The 19,583-nt window shown below is 43.2% G+C and overlaps 1 protein-coding gene across 4 annotated transcripts in view; it reads right to left on the reverse strand.

Moving 5' to 3' along the window:
* Positions 1-19,583, reverse strand: part of LOC310863352 (histone deacetylase 7-like) — a 97,126-nt gene that overhangs the window by 48,153 nt on the left and 29,390 nt on the right. For 3 of the 4 annotated variants that reach the window (XM_083771625.1, XM_083771624.1, XM_083771627.1), the window contains exons 2-5: positions 6,503-6,687; positions 3,233-3,320; positions 2,827-2,962; positions 591-676 (exon numbers count right to left, since the gene is read on the reverse strand). In XM_083771625.1, the coding sequence (XP_083627751.1) occupies positions 591-676; positions 2,827-2,962; positions 3,233-3,320; positions 6,503-6,687 (495 nt within the window). Of the gene's footprint in view, positions 1-590; positions 677-2,826; positions 2,963-3,232; positions 3,321-6,502; positions 6,688-14,643; positions 14,664-19,583 lie in introns of those variants that run through there. The other variant, XM_083771626.1, reaches the window with a different exon arrangement.

Genomic DNA, 19,583 nt, shown 5'->3' on the forward strand with positions numbered 1-19,583 from the left:
GCCTGTACCTGACAGAGGGAGCCCCATCACCACCCATTCATCTGGCCTGTACCTGACAGAGGGAGCCCCATCACCACTCATTCATCTGGCCTGTACCTGACAGAGGGAGCCCCATCACCATTCATTCATCTGGCCTGTACCTGACAGAGGGAGCCCCATCACCACTCATTCATCTGGCCTGTACCTGACAGAGGGAGCCCCATCACCACTCATTCATCTGGCCTGTACCTGACAGAGGGAGCCCCATCACCACTCATTAATCTGGCCTGTACCTGACAGAGGGAGCCCCATCACCATTCATTCATCTGGCCTGTACCTGACAGAGGGAGCCCCATCACCCCTCATTCATCTGGCCTGTACCTGACAGGGGGAGCCCCATCCCCACTCATTCATCTGGCCTGTACCTGACAGAGGGAGCCATCTGGCCTGTACCTGACAGAGGGAGCCCCATCACCCCTCATTCACCTGGCCTGTACCTGACAGAGGGAGCCCCATCACCCCTCAGTCACCTGGCCTGTACCTGACAGAGGGAGCCATCTGGCCTGTACCTGACAGAGGGAGCCCCATCATAGCAGCCAAAGGTTCCTTACCTGTCCTACGAAGGGCACGTCCTTTGCTCTCATCACAGGATTCAGACTGTGGCTTTGGAGACATGTCAGGATCACGGCCAAGTTCCCTGGGCAACCAATAATAACATCAAGGATTAAATAAGTGGGGGGAGATGGTTGGCGTTAACAAGGTATCCAGTAAAACAGTAACATTTCTGCATACCATTCTGTTTTGTATGCATTGTGGTTCTACTGAGCATGCTGGAGTCTCTGTGTGGCACTATTTCCTCAAAAAACTATTCCATGTGTGCAATAGTGGCCGCCACAGAGAAAACTAACAATAAACCTGATTTATTCAATTGTGTTAACCATCAAACATGGCTTGTTTTCCAGCATAAATTACAAATGAAGGTCTACTTCCGTCTAAATTTGTTTTAAAAGGAAATGTCTGATTGAAACTTAAAACTTGGCAGTGTATTTAAGGTTTTTGTAGATTTGTAGAACTATGCCATGCAAAGAACAAAACAAAACAAGATGAACAAGATTTTTGGTTCATCTTAGCCTATTTTCTATAATCTCTTCTAGGCATGTTATGATTCTCAAACAAATTAGTTTTGTAGCGATGACAAAACCAGACTATCAGTTTTGTATTAATTCTATTAACAGAAATACAAGAATGTAAACGCCACATGTTCAAACATTAGGAGCTTTATCAAACTAGAGTCTTTTCCATACTATAACACTATTCACTACACATTAGTGGAGTTTATAATGCAGTGACAACTAGTGACATTCAAATGTAATTATCTGAAGAGATGGCTCTGAACTGACACAGCTTGGTGCCTCATACCATGGCTCTACATACGACTACAACACAGATTAATGATTTAATCCAGCGTTCTCTACCAGCAAATAGCGTCTCAAATCCAATTGGGCCATGGTGCGAGACATGGCCCAAGAATTTCCGGGGGTCCCCAGCCAAAAACGTTGAGAACCCCCTGATGTGTAAGGAACACCAAAAACAGATTTCAGGTGGATTTCAATTCTTCAACGATCTCTGGAAGTGGCCATGGTGTATTATATGGAAAAGAGTGGCCATGGTGTATTATATGGAAAAGAGTGGCCATGGTGTATTATATGGAAAAGAGTGGCCATGGTGTATTATATGGAAAAGAGTGGCCATGGTGTATTATATGGAAAAGAGTGGCCATGGTGTATTATATGGAAAAGAGTGCAGAATACAATACAGCAATCCAACAGGGACCAACAAAGAGTCGGCTACAGCATGGACATTTGTTTTGTCACTTAAATGCTTGCTTTCATTTATTTTTCCCCACCATACAATTGGCTAAAACACAATACAGTATACTCCTTCTGACGACCAAACTTTTCTTTGTTGAGTGGGAGGTGGTATAGCTACAAATTTAATTTGATATCATTCCTAGTTTAGGAAGGGCGGTCCCAGAACCTTTGCTCGGAACGTCCTGACTCGCCAAACTATAGTTTGTGAATCCTTTCTGAACGGAAGGACAGGAGTATGTATTGCGCTTAAAGGACCACTTCACCACTTTTCAACCTATCTTCATATAGTAGGTCCTCACTAATAATCATGAAAAAATGGTGCAGTTTTTTTCTACTCAGTCTGTGTCTCATAGGAGGGCTGTGGGCAGTTCAGAAACCGTCTTCCAGTGACATCATCGATGGGGAATACAAGCTAATAGAAACTGCAGGCTTTCTAGTCCTGAAAAGTTGCAATGCGAAAATGGAACCCATCGTTCTCACGATAATGAAAAATTTAATATCTTTGTAAAAAAATCTTGTTTAAAAAAAAATCTGCCTAATGATGATGTCACTGGAAGACAGTTTCTAAACTGCCCACAGCCCTCCTATGAGACACAGACTGAGTCGAAAAGAATCGTGACATTTTTTCATGATTATTAGTGAGGACCCATTATATGAAGATAGGTTGAAAAGTGGTGAAGTGGTCCTTTAAGAGAAGATCAGGCGGGGAGGAGGCGAAACAAATACCAGCAGGGGGGATATAAATGGAGAAACACTAATCCAAAATTACAAATTTGATTTTTTTTGAATTGTGACAACCCTAATCTCACATTGATCTGCATCCATGTTCACCTACAAACAAAAGGCCTTATTCAGGGTTATGATCTGATCTGCGTGTGATGGACCTACAGGTACATCCACTGAATATCCACATTCACCTACTGTACATCAACCCACATACATACTGCACATCCTGCATAAATCCGCATCCACCTACATCCACATTCCTGTCGGAATGCTCCTGCTGTTAGAGCTGTTGTGGTTGGGGGGCGTGCTCCTCTCCAGAGCAGCATGCTTCTTCATCATCAATACCTTCCTCAGTTTCTGCCTCACCAGTGGACTGGCTACTGCACCTGCACCAGTCAATGAGAAAAACAATCATCCTATCAGGAATCAGGAAAACCATCTTCATTCCTCCAAACCCTGAGTCAACAACACACATCAGTCACAGAGAATAATGATGACACTGTTCAAAACACTGCCTGTTTTCCCTTGACAGGAATGACACCTGCATTAAGCCTCGGCCAGCTTAAGTTTCACATAATGTGGTGTTCCACAGAAACCTAAACCTAAACCACAACATTAACGTTAAGGAGGACGTTAAGTTAACACGCATTACTTACTTTGCTCCTTCTTGCTCTTGTGCATCAGCTGTTGAAGTTCCTCTGTGTTCTCGCGGTCCATCTCTCTTTGCCTTTGTTCAAAGTTATACTGAAAAGACACAAAGTAAAATAGGTGCTGAACTTGTGAGCCACAACAGCCCAACAGCATAGGGTGTATGCACGAGACCGCCCATTCAGAAAGGCTTAACTAACGCATACACGGATATTATGGATTTACGGGCTATCACACCATTAGGCTACATCCATTAACCATTAACTCAGAATGGTGCTTTATTCAATCTGAATGCAATCTATTGTTGCTATACAGTATGTTCATGGAGCTCTTAGTAGTACAGTATGTTCTGTGTGACCTCTGTGTTTTGTGCTGCAAGCTGTACTTTGTTGCTAGTGCTTTTAACTGTGTTTTGTATTAACTGTTTTTATCTTGTTGTACGGCGACCTTGAGTGCCCTGAATAAATACAATTTATTATTATTATTATTATGTTGAAACTTGAAAACTTCTATTGGTTTGCTTAAAATCGGTCTTGCACTTAAAGAATTCACATCCTGAATGATTCAACTATTCAGCCAGTCCCAGATCTGCAGTGGGAGGATATGGGAATTCCATAAACCATAAACTGGAAAACATTCCCATGAGACCCTTCTTGACCATTGCTCCTACTACTAAAGTGGTCACTTTCTAAAATACAACTGATTTCTGACTTCGGCCTGTTGAAGAGAGTGATACAATTATTAATTAACCACAATTTTGGGGTCATAACAGGCGAACATTTGTCCAAAATAGGCAAACATTCAGAAAACAATAGCAGATCAGAACATTGCGTTGGGATCTTGTAGATCGACTATTTTTCAACAAACAGATTCGGTGTAGAGGGAGAAGCCTGGGCGACTCCATTCAGTCAACATCAAATTAAACTGGTCACCTACCTGCAATACCCTAATGGTGAAGGCTATCTAAAAAGCAGCTTTTTAGCTGTGATTGATTCACTAATGTATTCATTCTTATCTAACTATAAATGCACCAAGTCTCTGTGTGTACGTCTGTACTGTACAGTACGTCTGTAATCCACGTAACTCGAGAACCATTCGTCCAAACCGACTTCAAATTCGACACACGCGTTCCACCCTTATAGTATATATATTTATAGAGAAGGCACCCAGAGGAAATCTTGAGGCGAAATGGACATAGTGGCCGAATGAAGGTATTGCAGCCTGGCCCCAAAACACATGAACGCGCTGTCCGTTGACTATCATTGTACACGTTCACGACGGACGACGCTCGTGCGCGTTTAACGGCAGCGCGTTCATGTGTTTGGGGCCACTCACCATTGCAATCCGTCCCAGAATGCACTCTGTTCCTACCCGGAAGGAGGAGTGAATCCGCCTCATGCGCTTTTGAGCAACTCAATGCAAGTGGATGGGAGGAGAACTCGGGTGTCTTCTCTATAAATATATATACTCTATGATTCAACCCCACCACGGGGGATGCAGTGCTCGACGGTGTCGAGTCGGTCGGACCCACGGTTGTCCAGAACCAAAAAGGCCCTCTGCCCAGGTCCCCTGCCCAGTGTCCATATATGGAGCTGGCCTGTTCTGACATCACTCTGACATCATTCTGACGTCTGCATAGACTCCATATTTGGGCATGCCTGACAAGGAACTCCATATATGGGCATAAAAGGGACACGGACAAATATTATCTGGGTGCAGAGCATGTGAGCGGAGCGGAGCAGCCGATAATTCCGCTCTTCGCTCTCGACGGCTTTTGTTACGCTCGCTCCGCGCTCACGTTCATCTCCCCCCACGCCGCTCCTCGCTCGCTCAGCGCTCACCTTCATTTACGCATGGAGCGCTCCCCGCTCCGTGCTCGCTCCGAGGCTACACTCAGATGCCCGCTCCGCTCAGCAGAAAGAAATGACGGGGGAAAAATAAAATGCTGTTTTCCTGAAATTGGCTAATTAAACCTGAAGGCCTTCGTTTCAGACCGCATGTAAATTAGCCGTGCCGTGTGCATTGAGCGGCTCGGAGCGGCTCGGAGCGGAGGACAGTTCTTGCTCCGGAAGTCAATCTGACACATTTAAAAACCCGCTCCGCGCTCACGTCAAAATCCCCCCGCTCCGCTCCTCGCTCGCTCCGCGCTCCGCTCCGATCACATGCTCTGTCTGGGTGGGGCATGCATTTCCAACTTGCATCGATTCAAGTAGGCCAGTCAGTGCCCAACGGGCAGCGATGTAGAGGCTCCAACGGGCTCCGCTGGCACTACTTGTATAATTTATATCTTGATGATTTTAACCCATTCTGATCTGAGATCAGATTCATACGAGGTTTCCACTGGACACACACTGGTCTGATTAACCCATTCTGACCTGAGATCAGATTCTAAAAAATGTCAGTCGTTCTTCGAATTTTCAAAAAATAGCAGACCTACAAGCTCGTATCGCGCCACTCGGTGGCGCGCTATGAGCTTGTAGATCTGCTATTTTTCAATAGCTAAAGCATAACATGATGCTAACACCAAAATGGGTGCCCGTTCAGAATGGGTTAAAGTGGACATGTGTGCTGCGTTAAAAAATAAATTGTTCTTATGTTATAGAAGTATAAAAAAACAACGTTAATAATTTATCTATGCATGTTCTGAGCCCTTTTTCAGCTGCAGTGATGAATGACCTGTTCTGGCTGGTGGGGGAGCTGTTGAGGGAGTTATTATCACTAGTAGCGAAGACACGTTTATTCTTTGAAGCTTTACTCATATTGCAGGGAAGCTGGAAGTACCCTCACTAAAAATGCCGGGACAACGCTCCACACGTCCAAAACTCTTCTCCCTTTTGGCTCCAAAACTGTGGAATGCACTTCCCATTGCAGTCAGAACTGCAGCATCACTCCCAATCTTCCGCCGTAGTCTGAAAACCCACCTTTTCAGACTCCATCATGGCCCATAGCACTTACCCTACCCCCTTAGATAGCATTTCTGTAGACTTAGATAGCATCTGATACAGACTTATAGCATGTTATGTAGACAGCACTATTGCATTGTATATAGTCATAGCACGCCATAGTACAGATGTATAGCATAGTAGTATAGATGTATAGTTTCATCATATAGATATTCCACTGTTACTTTCTTAGCTTACGCATGTTTCATGATAAATGCTTTTTTGTGATGTATTCCCATGCTTTTTTGTTCTTGCTTAATGTAAGTCGCTCTGGATTAAGAGCGTCTGCTAAATGCCTAAATTGTAAATTGTAAATTGTAAATAGTATGCCCTTACCTGTAAGTGTTGCTGAGAAAACTGGGAGCAAGGCTGGGAAGAGAAGGGTCCAAGGAAGAAGGGGTGGTGGGGGACAAGCATGGCCGAGTCCAGGCCAGGACGAACCAACCTCTGGGTGACACTCAGGTCCATAGGTTGCTCCCCACTTAGCGATGACAAAACTTGATTGGTGACTGTCACATCCACTAAAGAAGAGGGAGAGAAAGAGATGCTTTTCAGTCAGTGATCAATCATGCAATTTGTTGAAGGGTTAAAATGTAAGGAATGCATTTTTTTTTAAATGTTGTTAATGTTGTGGATTTGGCACAGACATTGAACTTTAGTGTCTATTAGTGTGTCAGAGTGGGGCTTGGATTTATTTGGGTGATTTGGGTGACAATCCTCCTATAAACCCAGGGAACCTTCATTTTAGCAACTTTCATTTATTACATTTCTAATCGCATTTATTGTTTTGTGATGTGTTTTTCCACAACAAAATCCACCCCTACCCCTATGCTATGCTGCACCGTTTTCAAATGGAAGGCCTGACCCTGTAGACAACAGCGAGCACAAATCATCACTGAATGATTGCATTGGAGATCATGTAAACATGCCTGAGACTGAAAGATGGTTGATGGTTGTAGAATGCCTAGATGTGTACACAACTGCATTTGAACTTGTGTTATATTTATAGTCCTATTTTAATTTCATTCATGTCTTTTGCTGCTTCAATTGAACTAACTGGCTGTGTTCCAAACAAGTTACATTAAGAAAAAACAAATAAAATAAATTCTGAAATAAGTGGTGCTGTGTGTGTGTGTGTGTGTGTGTGTGTGTGTGTGTGTGTGTGTGTGTGTGCGTGCGTGTGAATCAGGAGGTTGTTAGATTGGTTTGTCATCTTCCTCTCAGGTTTTAGTACTGTACATACATATAGGCTAAATTTAGTTCCTAAGAGTGAGGCAACTGAATCAAACCAAAGTGTCATAACCAAAAACAGGTGCAGTATAAGTTAAGAGAATTTTTGATCTGTAGGTTATCCAGAGGCAATGGCAGGTATGTACTACTTAGTTTTACCTTGCAATGTTTAAGTATAAAATATGTGCATCAACTAATACACTTCTTATGACCTAACATTGAACTTCACTCTGAGATAGGGAAACAGACACAATGGCAAATGATAACTCATACTGTGTGTGTGTGGAAACATATCAACCCAAGTTCCTCAAGCACTTTTCTGATGAATCATATTTGGCGAGACAAAAACATATTTATGCAAGCTCACAGACAACTCGATACTGTTTCACGTGGCGACGTGACTGACACCTGAAACCGATAAACATACGTTCAATAGTCTTGTGTGGAATGCCTCACTTCTGATACAAAAGAGGAGACAGATAAAGCATGCAAGGAGACACCTTATTACTGTACTCCCTCTAGGGGGGGGAGGAGGGAGGGAAGGGGAGAGTAAGGAATATGGAAATTTACTGAACTTGTATGTCTGAATGACTGTGCCACCACATCAACATTACTCACATAGTTCCTGACAAGTATAGGTCTCTTTACTGGTACACCTTGTAGAACTGCATTATCCTCTGTGGACAGTCACCACTGTAAGAGGAATGCCCTCGCAGAGACAACAAAACTAATCTCACATCATAAGACAAACACACACACTCCTATCTGCATTGACCTTCGGTTATTAACACGTCAATGTGTCGATAACATCAGTGGTTACATGAACCAATGAGACATTGTTGAAACAATAAAGACATTATTGACATCAAAGCCAAGTTCACACTGTTCTCTCTTGGAAGATTTTAGGATAAATTATTTATATTAGTTCTTACTGGTCGTCTCCAATGAAATTAACAATATTTCCAAAAGGCGCACTGTTTAACCCATTCTGACCTGAGATCAGATTCATACGAGGTTTCCACATGGACACACACTGGTCTGATTAACCCATTCTGACCTGAGATCAGATTATAAAAATGTCAGTTGTTCTTCGATTTTTTCAAAAATAGCAGACCTACAAGCTCATATCGCGCCACTCGGTGGCGCGATATGAGCTTGTAGATCTGCTATTTTTCAATAGCTAAAGCATAACATGATGCTAACACCAAAATGGGATCCCGTTCAGAATGGTTTAAACGGTCAACTTTTGCAATACAGTACCAACTCTGAGTAAATCTTTCCATTAGTTACAGGAATGTACTGTATTCCACTAACTCACTAACCTTCAGATGTGTATTAATCAGCCTGGAACTAATTTCTGCTTTGCATGTGCAGTGCAGCCACATGTAGGCTGCACAACACACCAGGTCTGATTCAGCTGCCTGCTGGCTGCCAGAGGCCCAGGCATGATCAGACTCAGTGAAAGTGACTCAGAAGGAGAGAGAGAGAGGTCTGCAAAGGCGTTTTGGGGTTGACAGAATTCCTCTGAAGAGGAAAGCACTCCCACGCTCTTATTACTGTAGGTCAAGTGAGACTGACATGCCATTAGGACATGAAACAACAGGGGGGGGGGCTTAATAAGTAGGGAACTATTTACATTGAGGATAACATCACATTCTGTAAGCTGGCTGTTTTCAGTACGATTACTCCTCCCGATAGCCCCAACCAGCAACATCTTATGGGCTGACTTGCTGGGTGTCTAGTCAGACCAGTGTGTGTCCGGCGGAAACCTCGTATGAATCTGATCTCAGGTCAGAATGGGTTAAGGGCTGACTTTCTGGGTGTGTATAGCTACAGCTACACTGTTCCTTTGCACACGTGCGTCACTGTGGCGTTGTATATCTATTCTACGTCCCAGCATAGACATGGTAACGCCCCCGCCTGCCTCTGATTGGCCTATACCAACACTACAGAACACCGCTGGTCTCACCCGGCTGTCCTCCGTCTGAGGTAAGAAACAGTACAAGAGAATGACAGCTTGGCACGCGCGTCGACAGTAACTTGTAACTTTTATTTTTGTAGAAGAGGCAAACTAATATTGTTTTGCTTTGATCGAATGATTGATTGATTGATTTAACACGTATTTGTATGATTTGATTTGGGTGTGTTCTAAATTAACCCATTCTGAACGGGAACCCATTTTGGTGTTAGCATCGTGTCGTGCTTTAGCTATTGAAAAATAGCAGATCTACAAGCTCATATCGCGCCACCGAGTGGCGCGATACGAGCTTGTAGGTCTGCTATTTTTGAAAAATCGAAGACACTTTTAGAATCTGATCTCAGGTCAGAATGGGTTAATAATGAAACTGTCAGGATGTAATAGACATTTTTAGAATCTGATCTCAGGTCAGAATGGGTTAAAGTGTAGACCTTTTTTACAGTGTTTCAAGTTTACACTGTACACATGTAAAATAAACTGCATAAACAATATATTAGTTTGCCTCTTCTACAAAACATAAAGGTTACTGTCGCGCGTGCCAAGCTGTCATTCTCTTGTATTATATCATACTTCCACCACGGAGTAACCTCGCGGCAGACTGTCCAGCATATAGCTATCCACCTCGGAGGAAAGTCTGGTAAGGCCGGCAGTGTCGGTAGGCCAATCAGAGGCAGGCGGGGGCGTTACCATGCCTATGCTCAGACGTAGATTAGATATACAGTACGCGGGTCTGTGAGTGTGAGACAGAGACACAGAAAGAGAGAGAGTGAGAAAGGGAGAGAGAGTGAGACAGACAGACAGACAGACAGACAGATTATGGATCACACCGGTAGTTTTCACTTTTTGCGCCTAAGGCACACCCGTAAAAAACAATTTAGCCTATTTTTGTGCAATAGTAGTTTTGCGCCAGGTTGAAAGTGGTTAAATATTTTTTTTATGGTGTATATAATTTGCCTCTGTATTTGGGAAATGTGAGTGTACTGAAAAAAATTATAAAAATCACACCTGTGTGAACTGAGGGGTGCCAACTATACTTTTATTGTTATAGTTACTGTACTGTACTGTACTGGGCTATGTACTGTATTGACCCCCAGCCTTCTCGCGTCTGAAACGGTCGAGAAATTACAGAGTTACCATGTTGCAGCTTTCCGTACACAGGACATAGGGACACACATAGCTGCATAACGGAGCGGAGGCACCGCTCAAAAATAAATCATAACAATTTGTATAGTTGGGATAAAATGCAATAATAATGTCTAGTTGTCACAAAATCGCACCGGAACTTTGGGATTTGGACTTGGACTGGACCTGGACACCTGGTCTCACGATACATAGGGGCGGTGGTGGCTCAGGGGTAGAGTGCCTGGATGGTAACCGTAAGGTTGCCAGTTCGAACCCGGGCTCCCCCAGAGTTACTGTCGAAGTGTCCTTGAGCAAGACACTGAACCCCTAATTGCTCCCGATGTGCAGGTTGGTGCCTTGCATGGTTTCCGCTGCCATCGGTGTATGAATGTGTGTGTGAATGGGTGAATGTAATGCACAATCTCTGTAAAGCGCCTTGGATAAAGGTGCTATATAAATGCACCATTTACCATTTATTTACCATTGTACCTCGGAGTTGGCACACGTTTGGGGCCCAGCCAGTGGTTTACAACAACAGCGAGTCAGATTATCTGTGTTCTGTGTCTGTAAATCTCTCCTGGTGTCACAGTCAGGAATCCTACCTTTGCCAGGTCGAGACTTTGACGTTTGTAACCCGAGGAAACCAATGTGGAGCATCTCCAGTAACACTTAATCAACCGATGGAACAGCGTTCTGTTTCCATCCCCAAGAACACCAGGTCAAATCAGGGCGTTGGAAGTCAAAGAGCAGCACTCAACCCTCTTTCAATTAATTACCCACCAATGAATTGCCCTGGTGCAAGAAGGCACTTAAACCCATTCTGACCTGAGATCAGATTCACACGAGGTTTCCGCCGGACACACACTGGTCTGATTAACCAAATTCTGACCTGAGATCAGATTCTAAAAAAAATTCGGTGGCGCGATATGAGCTTGTAGATCTGCTATTTTTCAATAGCTAAAGCATAACATGATGCCGACACCAAAATGGGTGCCCGGTCAGAATGGGCTAATAGAGACCAACGGGTGGTAAATGGTGCATTTATATAGCACATTTATCCAAGGCGCTTTACAGAGATTGTGCATTACATTCACCCATTCACACACACATTCATACACTAATGGCAGCAGAAACCATGCAAGGCACCGACTAGCACATCGGGAGCAATTAGGGGTTCAGTGTCTTGCTCAAGGACACTTCGACAGTAACTCTGGGGGAGCCCACAGGGTTCGAACTGGCAACCTTGCGGTTACCATCCAGCCACTCTACCCCTGAGCCACCGCCGCCGCCCAGGTGGCGGATTTAGCCGTGGTTGCTGCGGGTAACCGCAGTTTAGGGTGGATTTGGGTCAATTCAATATTATTATAAATTAATATTGGATAAACCGCGGGTGAAATAATGCGGGAAATAAATTAATGGCATCTATCTATATGCTTATTATAGCTTTTAAAACGCGTGCGTTAGTAGTATTTGAATTACATAGTTTTCCATGATCTGGCACAAATTAGCCGCCTATGAAGTTGGGTCCTGTTGAACAACAACAACAACACAGTGGTCTCCTACAGGCAGCTATGCTAAAGTTGCAGCTAGTGAGTCTGAGAGAAACTTCAAACTATTAAGTAAAACAGAAGGGAGGAATATAGGTTTGGCGTGGGACTGGGAGTGATTAAGTTCTTTACCCTGCCGATGACAGCTGGATATGCTGTATGCAAATACGTTGCAATGTGAGAACGTGGACGGCGAGAACATTGGCGAACTGTCGAGAGAGTGGTGAGGGACATTGTTTGTACAAGTACGTTTAAATAACCGATCTACAAGCTCACAGCGCGTCGCATCGACACGTTGTGAGCTTGTACTGTAGATTGGCTATACTGTATATACGCTGGGCGCTTCCCTGCGCAGCAGATTGCGGGTGGTGCGGATTAATACATTGGATTAATTAATTAATTGCGGTCGGATAACAGGCGGATTATGATTATGCACACGCGGATTCGGGTGACAGAAAAGCTCATCCGCTGATCTCTAATCCCTAAAACATACCTCTTCCTCTAAACTTGACCCTGAAGAAAAATGCCGAAACTTTACCCAATTTCTCTTTTATAATTTTTATGCCACAATTTTGCAACCCATTTTTTCCATCCAGTGTCAATTATCTAATGTAATCCTGGGCGCTACACTTCCTCTGCCAACCTGGGGGGGGGGCAGCGGACTGACCTCATGCTTCCTTCTATGCATGAGGAGTCCAAGCTGCTTCTTTTCACCTGACAGGGGGGAATTTCCCCGGCCGGACCAGCTTCCTTGGGCCGGACGTAGTGCGTGGAAGGAACACGTTATTCCAACTAGATCCTTTCCCCTCCATCAGGCGCCCCGGCTGGCCAGGGGGGGTAGTTTAGAGACCAGGATTACTGCATGTTTTTTGTGAGGGTATCTACCCTAGGGGACACGGGGAGAACATGCAAACTCCACACAGAAAGGCCCTTTTGCCAACCCCACCTTGGGTATGGGCACTGATGACACGGAGGAGGGAGCACGCCGCCAGCGCCCACAGCGTCCCGAGCGGGAATCGAACCCTAGCTAGCTGTGAGGCGACAGCACTATACCGACTGTACCACTGTGCCCCCCTTAACTTAACCCTTAACCCTAATCTGTGTTATAATTGTTTTAAGGCCTTTATTCATACTCAATTTTTCACTATTTTTACGTGAAAAGGTGACCCCCGAAAGATGGTTGGTAAAAACAGAGAGATGTGTTGGGGTTAGCTGTGAGTCGCTCATCACCGCGCCGTGATGTCATGTTGTAGTTTTAGTAAAAACAGAGAGATGTGTTGGGGTTAGCTGTGAGTCGCTCATCACCGCGCCGTGACGTCATGTTGTAGTTTTAGTAAAAACAGAGAGATGTGTTGGGGTTAGCTGTGAGTCGCTTATCACCGCGCCGTGACGTCATGTTGTAGTTTTAGTAAAAACAGAGAGATGTGTTGGGGTTAGCTGTGAGTCGCTTATCACCGCGCCGTGATGTCATGTTGTAGTTTTAGTAAAAACAGAGAGATGTGTTGGGGTTAGCTGTGAGTCGCTTATCACCGCGCCGTGATGTCATGTTGTAGTTTTCGGTGGTCACCTTATCACCTAAAACTGGAGTATGATAGGCCTTAGAATCGGGATGATAGCTCGATAGCGTCTATAAAAGTAATGACAAGCCCCAAATTGGGACACCAGGTTTAAGAAACATGTGTTAGAAGGGGTTACTGTCGATACGCCTATTTGGCAAGCGCAATTGCCAAATAGGCCTGCTTAAGGAACTCCAGATAGGAAACGATCATGAAGTTGGTTTTCTTTGTCATCTAAACAGAAACCACCCACCTGCGGTGTTTTACCCAGGAAACGCACCAGAGAACCTATTGCAACACAATCTATCTGCACCACATTCACAACACAAACTATCTGCACCACATTCACATTCACAACACAATCTATCTGCACCACATTCACAACACAATCTATCTGCACCACATTCACAACACAATCTATCTGCACCACATTCACATTCACAACACAATCTATCTGCACCACATTCACAACACAAACTATCTGCACCACATTCACAACACAAACTATCTGCACCACATTCACAACACAAACTATCTGCACCACATTCACATTCACAACACAATCTATCTGCACCACATTCACAACACAATCTATCTGCACCACATTCACAACACAATCTATCTGCACCACATTCACAACACAATCTATCTGCACCACATTCACAAGTGGATGTGTGATGAGCAGTGGTGGGCAAAGAAAGTGCTCACCCCACCTAGTACTTCAGTCAAAGTATAGTCCACTACCGGTCAAATATTACTCCACTTACTACAAGTGAAAGTATTTTTCCCTTCCGAGAAATGCAGTGGAGTCAAAAGTACAATATTTGTCTTAGAAATGTAGTGAGGAGTTAAAGTCTCCACAATAAAGTATCCAAAAATACAAATACTCAAGTAAAGCACAGACTCTAAAATGTTTTACTTAACACACGCAGTCACGCACACGCACACGCACACACACACACACACACACACACACACACACACACACACACACACACACACACACACACACACACACACACACAAACACGCGTCAACACTTACTGGCTCTGTGTTGCCTTGTGTTCTTCTTTGTCCTGCCTGCTCAATAAGTCCATCCACAACATCAGTGATTTTGCATGTGGGGAAAACATTGTAACTCATTCAGTATCGCACTGACTGGACACAGGACCCTCAATGCATAATGCATTCAGAGAGAGAACAGTTAGGGTTTCTTTCACCTTGACCCAGCAAGGTTTCAATTAACACATTCTGACCTGAGATCAGATTCATACGAGGTTTCCGCCGGACAAACACTGGGTCTGATGAACCCATTCTGACCTGAGATCAGATTCTAAAAAAATTCAGTCGTTCTTCGATTTTTCTAAAAATAGCAGACCTACAAGCTCGTATCGCGCCACTCGGTGGCGCGCTATGAGCTTGTAGATCTGCTATTTTTCAATAGCTAAAGCACAACATGATGCCAACACCAAAATGGGTGCCCGTTCAGAATGGGTTAAAGGCCTTGGCAGTTGGCAGGACACGACATTTGCTCACTGGCTTGGGCTTTGCCATGACATCACATTCACATTCACAAATAATTAATTCTGTAACCCGGTATTTTGATATAGATTCACTCAAATGTTATTTGAGTTAATCTTCCTTTGCGCTGCCATTGTTCTGTACTATAGATAGGTGCAACAAAGCAACAAATAGGCGTTGTGTAGGTGCATTCTACCTTCTGGCATCAGTTTCCTGTCCATAATATCTACTATCTAAATGAAGCAAAAAAACTAATTTTCAATAATTTACTGTATTACCTCATGACATTATTTTACCATCATGTTATGATTCTAAATTAACCTCACGAACCCTAGCATCCCTATTCTGGTCACGTTATACTGTAATATACATTCTGCAACAAAAAGAAACTAAACTGATCTACAAGCTCACAAGCTAACCGGTATTTTGATATAGATTCACTCAAATGTTATTTGAGTTAATCTTCCTTTGCGTTGCCATTGTTCTGCAGTGAGATGCAATGATGAAATGCAAACAACGCGATACGATCTTAGAATGTAAAAGGCATGAAATCATCTTCTCCTGGCCTGGCCGGGGCCTCTCACATTGAAATCATCTTCTCCTGGCCTGGCCGGGGCCTCTTCTCACATTTCAGCATTGTGCTGCTAAAAATAGGCAGGAGACAAACTTCTGGTTTCTGTAATAGCATATGCGTTTCACAACCATCATCCTCTTTTTGGAGACTGCTGCAATAACACACACACAGCATGCACTATATCCACACGCAAACACATAGAAACATGCACCACACACACACATACGCTCACATATAGCAGCATTGACTTCCTATTTCTAAAGTTAGTCTTCACCATAACATCCTCTTGGTTCATTTAGGCAAGCAGACGCTTCTATTTTGGTTGAATGGCTTCATTGGCTTGTTTTTTTTACAGTACATATGTCTTAAGTTGTATTTATATCCACTCCATGGCCCCCGAAGAATACTCTGTTTATTGTTGGTTTGGTTATATGACTGTCTGTGTGAACCTTACTTTGTTATTGGATCGGGTATAGGTCTGGATGGAAGTCTCACATTAGGTTAAGTGCTAGTTACTATTTGCATACATAAATACTTGTGGCTAGGCTACGGGTTGATACTGGATTATATGGTATGTGCAATAGGGATGCACCGATCCGGCTTTTTGGCATTCGATACCGATTTCGATACATGGGGGTCCAGTATCTGCCGATACAGAGTACCGATCCGATACCCCCCACAAAGAAACGTAATAACCTATTAAGCTGTATATGGCTCACTGTGTGGAGTCTGGAATCATTATTTTGTGTTAAGGCAACATCAAGGCTTGACTTAAACATTACTTTCCCAACTTTGTAAAACAAAATGCAACAAACACAGATATAAATGCACTGAATTATTTATTAAATAACTGTGCAACAATTAGACCAGGTTAATGTATTGAGCAGGCTAGCCTGGCTGCATTCCACATGTTATACTGTCAATACTACACTGCTGTGTCACAGAGGAGGTAGAGTTGTTTTCATACTGTAATTACACATAATTATCGGATTGGATCGGATCGGATCGGATCAGATCGGATCGGAACGGATCCTATAATGGATCGGCCCATTTGCCACCGATACCCGATCTAGAATTTTAGCCTGGATCGGCGCCGATCTCCGATACGAGTATCGGATCGGTGCATCCCTAATGTGCAACAAAGCAGAGCGTATGAGAAAGGTAGAGAGCGAGTGGAAACAAAATCTTCAATCTGGGGCACGTTGGTACAGTAAGATGACTGGATAGCGTGTTGACAATGTACATGAGAACAATGTTCCTGGGTCAATTCTGACTGGAGACCGGCATTCTACCTTCTGGCATGAGTTTCCTGTCCATATATACTTATATATACTTGTCTATAAAGCTCTCAATGGTCTCGCACCTTCCTACCTACATGACTGCCTGCCTAAATATGTCCCAAACCGCCCCCTAAGGTCTTCCACTGCTGGCCTGCTCGCTTTGCCTAAAAAAATGGCAACTAAAAAATACGGGGAAGCAGCTTTTTGCTTCTACGGGCCGTCGGCATGGAACAAGCTCCCACTGTACCTTCGTCAGGCAGCCTCTGTAGACATTTTTAAAGCTCAGCTCAAGACCCACTTCTACAACATTGCTTTTAATTGATCTTTTATTTTTATTTTTTATTTTTTGTTATTTATGTCCTCACTGTATTGCATTACTGCTTGTTTTTTTTAATGTCGTTGCCTTGCTTTTCTTTTATTCTCCATTGTTCTGTAAAGCACTTTGAGCTGCATTTCATGTCATGAAAGGTGCTATACAAATAAAGTTTTATTATTATTATTATATCTACTATCTAAATGAAGCAAAAAAACAAATTTTCAATAATTTACTGTATTACCTCATGACATTATTTTTACCATCATGTTATGATTCTAAATTAACCTCACGAACCCTAGCATCCCTATTCTGGTCACGTTATACTGTAATATACATTCTGCAACAAAAAAAAACTAAACTGATCTACAAGCTCACAACACATTTCAATGGAACGTGTTTTGAGCTTCTATAATCTGCTATTTTCAGCTAAGAGATTTGGTGTAGAGGGGGAAAAAAGTTGGGGACCAAATATTTTTGAGACTTTAAGCGGCGAATAACATTAAATAATCATTGAGTTATAAAACCAAATAATCAACAGATTAACCCATTCTGACCGGGCACCCATTTTGGTGTCCGCATCATGTTATGCTTTAGCTATTGAAAAATAGCAGATCTACAAGCTCATATCGCGCCACCGAGTGGCGCGATATGAGCTCTCAGGTCAGAATGGGTTAATGGATTATAAAAATGATTATTAGTGACAGGCTTATGAACATTATTCATTCCATTATGAGCATCATGAGTTCTGGCTGACGTTCGTTGGCCCCATGGTCGACAACAACAAGAGGCATTTGCTCTCAGGGCAAATCCATTGTCCACAGCTGAAACGGACCACTTTGAAAACAGACCCACCCACTTGCACGTCGACAACTGTAACGGCATGAGCAGCTTCTCCTCCGCGCCAGAAACCTTCACTATGGCCCTCCATCTATCCCTCTCTCCCTCTCTCTCTCTCTCTCTCTCTCTCTCTCTCTCCCTCTCTCTCTCTCTCTCTCTCTCTCCCTCTCTCTACTCATCTCTGTCCCTCATCCTTACATCTAGAGGAATTCACAGCTGTTGGGGACATTCTGTCCTTCTGCTTCCGAACAGCTGGAGTATCAATCTCTTTCTTGTGTGTGCCTGCCTAGTGCATACTGTGTGTGTGTGTGTGTGTGTGTGTGTGTGCGTGCGTGTGCATCCAGTGTGTGCCAAGTAGGATATAGAAATGTAATGTCGGACGCATTAATAGTGTAGCGCCCAGGATTACATTAGATAAGCTAATTGACACTATGGCTGAAAGGAATGGGTTGCAAAAATCATGGGATGAAAAAAAGAAGAAAATGTCATGGCCATGTCTCCTGGCCAAAATAATTGTGATTCACGAAGCATTCACATGGTTCAATTAGTTATATGCCCAATTATGTAAATGCCCAGAAACTTAAAGACTTGTTTTGTTACAGTACAGTTACAGCATTAAAGGAGAATTCCATACTAAAAGGCTTTCTTACCTTTCTTTGTAGTTGTTACGTCCCCACCAAAGAGGTCCAGGTGTTATTTTGTGCAAAAGCTCCTTATTGGCTATTTCCCCTACCATAAGCCCTAAATGAATTGCATTGAATTGAATGGGAATTGAATGGGGCTATGGGGTGTTGTGCTAATTTGCTTATTTCCATCACTCAAAATTATAATTTCTTTGTATATATCCTCTCTTCATAATGTAAATAATATCCCAAGCGGCACACTTTACTACTTCTTTCGATGGAAATAAGCGAACTAGCATAACACCCCATAGCCCCATTCAATTCCCATTCAATGCAATGCAATTCATTGAGGGCTTATGGTAGGGAAAATAGCCAATAAGGAGTTTTTGCACAAAAAAACACCTGGACCTCTTTGGTGGGGACGTAACAACTACAAAGAAAGGCAAGAAAGATAAGAAAGCATTCTAGCATGGAATTCTCCTTTAATTAAAAAACGAATCAAATAAGGTAATCATGAATTACAATGTCCCCTCTGCACAAATAAATAGAAAACAGCAACACTGTGTGAGTCTTAAATAAAAATTAAGTCCAACTGGAGTTATTTGGCGTTATTTATATTATTATACTTTATTTGTACTACTTTAAACCAGTTACAGTAGCACTTCTCTGTCATCAAACAGTACTGCTGCCCTTGTGGCCTCCTAGAGAGTAAGACGTGCCAAACCTTGGTCCTTTTCTAAATGAAGTGGAAAGAAAGTCAGTATTTTTGGGGGCTTTAGAGGTGTGAGAATAAAATACCCACTGGTACTAAACACTCTCTCAGAAGGTAAAAA

Source organism: Protomyctophum parallelum (genome assembly GCF_964188405.1).
Source record: "Protomyctophum parallelum genome assembly, chromosome: 8".
NCBI lineage: Eukaryota > Metazoa > Chordata > Actinopteri > Myctophiformes > Myctophidae > Protomyctophum > Protomyctophum parallelum.